The sequence below is a fragment of the Suricata suricatta genome, chromosome 6, assembly GCF_006229205.1.
Source record: "Suricata suricatta isolate VVHF042 chromosome 6, meerkat_22Aug2017_6uvM2_HiC, whole genome shotgun sequence".
In the NCBI taxonomy this organism is placed as follows: Eukaryota; Metazoa; Chordata; class Mammalia; order Carnivora; family Herpestidae; genus Suricata; species Suricata suricatta.
In genome coordinates this window covers 134395165-134401321 of record NC_043705.1, presented here as the reverse complement: position 1 = coordinate 134401321, position 6157 = coordinate 134395165, and the positions used below count along the sequence as shown (strand labels likewise).

The window sequence follows — 6157 nt, the reverse complement described above, 5'->3', positions numbered from 1 at the left end:
TCTCTTGTCTTGGCTTCCCTTCTGCTCCAGTTAGGTTCTGCTCTTGACCTGGTTAGGTTCTGCTCCTGACCTCGCTAGGACTGGCCTCAGGGGGAATAATCACAAGTGGTCAGTGTGGTAGCAATCTGGTATGGGTGTCTGCTGGCATAGCAAATTATCCCAACTGATTCCTTTTCTCTTACTCAGTGAGTGTTTTGGTGTATTTCTCAGCAATATTTTCTCCTGAATCTTCTCTGATGCTCACCTGATGAGGCCAGTATCTTTCCTGGGCTGGCCATCTGTGACGCCTTCTCTGGCCTTTAGGTTCCTTCTAGTGCCCATCCTCTGTTTTGCTATCCCTCTGCCCTTGCAGAAAGAACCCTCGATGCAACCTCTTTTTAAGGATTTCCATGGCAAGATCCATGTTTGGATCTTGAGAAACTTCTCTGGGTGTGGAAACGCAGCTTGACCCAATACACTCCCCTCTCTTTTTCTCTAGGCCTTAAATTTCTTATATCACTTTCTTCTGGCTTGAGGTTAAGGGGAAACATCTCCCTTGTTCCCCCATGGGTGTGTGTGGGTCAGCACTGCTCACTGCTAACTCACTCTGAAGGAACCTCAGTACCTTCCATTTTTGTAGGCTGAGGCCAGCAAGTAGCTAATGCCAGCAGGAGCAGTTTGGGACTGCTGTGTCCTCTCCTCCACCCCATTTTAAACATCCTGAAGGAATGGGTTAGCATCTGTCTTCAGATGTAGTTGTACTTAGAGCTTATTGTTTTGTGCTTCACCTGAGAGAGATTAAGTTGAAGCAGGATGAATGGCCTGTAATAACCCATTATACTCCCACATTGGAAGACACAGGGAAAGAAAAGATGACACAAGCCCGAAAGAATATTTTGGCCAGCGGAACCAATGTACAAATGTGGCATGAAATCCTGGAATATGAGAAGGTGGCCACCCAAGTCTGGAGGGAGGACTTGGGCAGTATACTCAGAATAAAACCTTTCTGTTTCTGACTCGGCCATTCAGGCACATCTTTATTTAAAGTGGTCTATAATTTCCTTTTCTAATCTAAGTTTTGACTTCTGGGGACAGCACTAAAAGACAGAAAGGGCAGCTGTATGGAAATGTAAAGTCTGAGGACCAATGAATATTTGAAAATGGGCTCACAAGAAAGAATCTATCTTGGTTTCCCACAATTTTATAATCTAGTTATTTCCTTGGTTTTAGGGATCCAGTTCCATAACATATTCTCCAGGCCTCTATAATAGTTGAGAAAAATTTACCATCCAAACACCCAGCAGGTTAACTTCTAGCCTACACTGGTCCTCATAAAGAAGTAAGATTTTATGGAGATTTTATGGACACATCCACATTGCGTCTGAAAATGGAAGTAGAAACTTATTAGTTTAAAAGATTGTATTGAGTTTCTGGGCTAAAATTATTAAAATTTTACATTCTTTTAAAGATAAAGGAGCCTTGGTTATCTGCATAATACTGTGGCATTTCTTTGTGAATTATCTCAGATTTCACACACTTGTTTATCACATAGGCCAACAAAGGACTGACACTTGTAGATACTGATGTGCATTCTTAAACTGGATTCATCTATCTTAAAACCTACACTAAAGGTAACAGTCTGCTGGGCATTATTTGCTTTGGCCTGCCTCAACCTGAGACTGAGGGCGCCAGGCCAGCCAGTTGAAAGGTCTCGCGAGAGTCACCCTGAACTTACAGCAGGTGGGAATGGAAACTTGGTGAGCACTCTCGCGAGACCTGAAGTACCTGAAGTAACTACAACAGCGGCGGCCAGAGGAAGGAGCTGAGCATCGGAAGTTCTTCATCTTGAGTTCTGGCCTCCACGTTGGAAGGGACCTGACTTTTCTTTATCAGAGACTGTATTCCAGGAAGTAGGAAGATGGCCAGTTGGCTGAAAGTTCCACTTTCTTGAGCTCTCCTACTTTTATAGATGTTTTTCTGTCGCCTGTGCTTGCCTTTGCCCCCTTTCCTTGTTTTATCCTTAGAATAGAAAACAATACCTTTAGTTTCTCCCTCCTAGTTTCGCTGAACTGGTTGAGTATCTCACTCCCCAAACTTTCCCATGTAGCTGGGAAAGTGGGACCTGGGGATGTTTGGACTCCCGGGACACTGAAGGCAGGGCAGAGAGCAAGCACAGAGCCCCGCTTCTGCACCTGCTACCGGAAGAGGTCTCCTCTCCCCTCCCCTGCCACTGCCATGCGCCCCACGGCCTTCGTGCTTCCCATGTTTGCAGCCACTGTGCTGTGGGGAGCGGCGCCCGTCCGGGGGCTCATTCGAGCCACTTCAAACCGCAATAACAGCATGGACTTCGCGGACCTTCCTGCTCTCTTTGGGGCTGCCTTGAGCCACGAGGGACTTCATGGGTTCCTTGTGGAGGCGCAGCCTAGCAACGCCTGCAGCCCTATTGCCCCGCCACCCCCAGTCGTGGTCAACGGCTCGGTCTTCATTGCACTTCTTCGAAGATTTGACTGCAACTTTGACGTCAAGGTCCTAAACGTTCAGACGGCCGGGTACGGGGCAGCTGTGGTACACAATGTGAATTCCAATGAACTTCTGAATATGGTGTGGAGCAGTGAGGAGATCCAGCAGCAGATCTGGATCCCGTCTGTGTTCATTGGGGAAAGGAGCTCCAAGTACCTGCGTGCTCTGTACGTCTATGAGAAGGGAGCGCAGGTGCTTCTGGTCCCAGACAACGACTTCCTTCTGGGCTATTGCCTCATCCTTTCCACAGGGGTTGTGGGACTGCTGATTTTGGCCGTGGGAGCAGGGCTATTAGTTCGTTTTATCCAGCACCAGAAATATCTCCAGCAGAATCGACTGACCAAGGAGCAACTGAAGCAGATTCCTACGCATGCCTATCAGAAGGGAGACCAGTATGAAGTCTGTGCCGTCTGCCTGGACGAGTATGAGGACGGAGACACGTTGAGGGTGCTTCCCTGTGCTCACGCTTATCACAGCCGCTGTGTGGATCCCTGGCTCACCCAGACCCGGAAGACCTGCCCCATTTGCAAGCAGCCTGTTCACAGCGGCCCTGGGGGAGGGGCGCAGGAGGAAGAAACCCTGGGGCAAGACGGCGATGAGGAAGGGGAGCCAAGGGACCCCCCTGCCACAGAACGGACCCCGCTTTTGGGCTCCAGCCTCATGCTTCCCACATCCTTTGGATCCCTAGCCCCAGCCCCCCTTGTTTTTCCTGGTTCTTCAATAGATCCATCACCTTCTCCCTCCTCTTCTTCCTCTTCTGCTGCCTTCCTGGTCTGACACTCCCCTCCCCCCACCTCAGGCCACCTGTTTGCACAGCCTTGTTCCTCCTTTCAGTCTAACATTGTGAGGCACATTTCACCCCGGGTTTCTTTCTTCCTTACTCCTTATCTTTCTGGGGGGGGGGAATGGAAAGGGACGGGGTCTTCACTTACTAGGTTAATAAAATTGTTTTTGTGGAATAAAATAAAAAATTATTCAGATAAGTGTGAAAGCCATAGGTGAAAGCTGTCAAAAGCAATTTGAAAGAGTGTATTTTTATAATTTGTGTCAAGGGTGAAAAATAATTAGAAACGTTATTTTAAATCACCCAGAGTGTCTTAAATTTACTTTGGGATATTAACATTTTACATTTGGCCTTAATGCAATTTCTCCTATCTGTAAAAATTTCAGTGCATTTCTTTTAACCATTTTTGATAGCAGTGAATATAAATTGAGTAATCTACTCCTATCTAAATGTCTCATTGTCATCAGTTAATGCCTTGAGAGCACAAAACGGTTGAAATGTCTATGTGGTCATGACAAAAAATAACTAGGTTGTAGACCTACTCTGTCCTCTGTTCTTCTTATGTGTTAAGTGCCTGTGTAAACATAACAGATTTAAAGCTTATAGCATGTGGTCATATAGTATTCAGATATGGTAGTTGGGGTGGAATTTTACGAGAATGCATTTTAGTTTTGTCTTTTCATGTCTTAGAACTAAAAATTTTTTCTTTTTTTTGTGTGAGGGAGGGGCAGAGAAAGGGGTACAGAGGATCTGAATCAGGCTCTATGCTGATAGGCTGACAGCAAGGAGCCTGATGTAGGGCTCGAACTCACAAACCATGAGATCATCACCTGAGCTGAAGTCAGGTGCTGAACCCACTGAGCCACCCAGCTGCCCCATTAGAACTAAAAATCTATTGGGGTGCCTGGATGGCTCAGTTGGTTCAGCATCCGGCTTCGGCTCAGGTCATGATCTCATGGTTCGTAGGTCTGGGCCCTGCGTTGGGCTCTGTGCTGACAGCTAGCTCAGAGCCTGGAGCCAGCTTCAGATTCTGTATCTCCCTCTTTTTCTGACCCTCCCCTGCTCACACTGTCTCTGTCTCTCAAAAAAAAAAAAAAAAGAACTAAAAATCTATTTAAATGAAAGAACTGTGCCACATGAAATGCTTTTCACCCGAGAGTGGCGATTGTTCAGCCATATTTTCTGTGTCTGGAGCCGCCTATGTGTAATTGTGTAAAACAGGAGGTAGCTAATAGGAGCTCATTAAATATACTCTCCCTTTTTAGAAATTAAGGTCATTTTTACCTTGTAATGATTGTTAATATTAGGTAAGCAAGTTCTTATTTGTATGCGTGATTTCAGCTCACCTCAAACTTCCTGATACTGCATTGATAATGCACATGATTGACTACTCTGTTATTTGGATTAGAATGTTCTTTCATGCAAGCCCTGAAGTAAATCTTACTGAAAGACTTCTATATTGAAAACAGAATCAGTAGTCAGAAGAAAATGTGATATTTAAGCTAATATGTAGTTTTATTTCTGTAAACATGCATATAAAATCACAATTTTAGAACTGAGATGGTTCTATTAAATTGATTGTAAATATTACTTCAATGATGATCTGTTCATTAATGTTATGCTCCAGGTTTTTATTTCAATATTTTTCACAGTATCCATCCTTTGGCATGAGGTTGTATTAAAATGTGTGCCTAATAAGCATTAGGCAATACTGAGGGCTGCAGACCTTGGGATCTGCAAGGAACAGACCCTGAGTGGAGTTCTGTTGGTTGAGGAGTTAAGGAAGCAGAACTGGGCAGAGGAAGTGTTGAAGATCACTGCCATTGCACCGGAAGTCTCAGCAGGTGCCCGAGAGAGCACTGGAGCAGGGACGGCCCTGTAAAGATGCCCCAGATCAAAGCAAGAGGGCAGGTCCACATGTCCCTGAAGTCTCCAGTCATTTCTTATAGGCTGGCACGGGGCAGAGGAGTGACCTTGGGCCAGGTAGCTTTCTTTAGGCAGGGACAGTTTCTAGAGAGAATCTCTGCTGAGAACCTTTGACTACGAAGGCTTTAGTCCTGAAGAGGTGGCAGGAGAGGGCTGGTGGGGGTGGGGGGTTGCCGAACAGACCACTCCAGCAGTTTCTATCACCATTTACTAAGGTGGGTGTGTCCAAAGAATAACAAAGTGAGAAACTTTGCTGGCTTACATCGTGCAGGGTTCCTTTCTGTTTTAACGTGATCCTCTGAGGTTACTGCCAGAGGTGAGCAATATATGGAAAGTGCCAAACTGATATTTGTGTGAGCTTCCTCTAATGGGAAGGAAGGCCACAAGAGTGGCCTTTGTTAAGCCGAGTGGAGGATGAGATGAAAGTCAGAAGCAAGGACTTCAAAATGTTTGCAACAGGCCAGCAATGGGCGATTGCTGAGTGGTTCATGTACTTATCCCACGTCTACTGAACATCTATTGAGCTTCGATGACATTCCAGGCACAGAAAGGACCTGTGACACAGAGATCCCATCCCCAATTCTCTGATAGTCAAGAGAACACAAACAAGTAAATAGTCATTACATAGCATGATGCTTGTGACAACTAGTAAGAGAGGGGATGTATGATCAAGGAAGAATTAATTATCCACCGGTATGCTGGGGGCTTGGCTCACACTCGCTGAAGAGAGCCAGTTGTTAATTTTAGAAGCCTTGCCGCACTGTTGCTAAACACAGGCATTACCAAACATTAAATTACATAAGCTTACTATTAAATAAACTATATTAAAAACTAAGTTAATATATACTCAAAACTCATCACTTCCTAATTATTTTACTCTTCCTTACACTCTAGAGGTTCTTTATGTCTATTAGCTCTGCCTCCATGTAGAGTTCATATAGTGAGGTG

The 6157-nt window shown here is 45.3% G+C and overlaps 1 protein-coding gene across 2 annotated transcripts; it reads left to right on the top strand.

Annotated features, from left to right (window-relative positions):
• Nucleotides 1-2188: 2188 nt before the first annotated feature.
• LOC115294631 (E3 ubiquitin-protein ligase RNF167-like) lies at nt 2189-3447 on the top strand. 2 transcript variants are annotated; one of them, XM_029942600.1, is made up of 2 exons: nt 2189-2388; nt 2506-3447. In XM_029942600.1, the coding sequence occupies exons 1-2, from the start codon at nt 2215-2217 to the stop codon at nt 3274-3276; spliced, it is 945 nt and encodes a 314-aa protein (XP_029798460.1). In that variant the 5' UTR covers nt 2189-2214; the 3' UTR covers nt 3277-3447. The 2 variants fall into 2 exon arrangements, with proteins under 2 accessions (XP_029798460.1, XP_029798459.1); XM_029942599.1 differs by having other exon boundaries at nt 2189-3447.
• The last annotated feature ends 2710 nt before the right edge of the window (nt 3448-6157 follow it).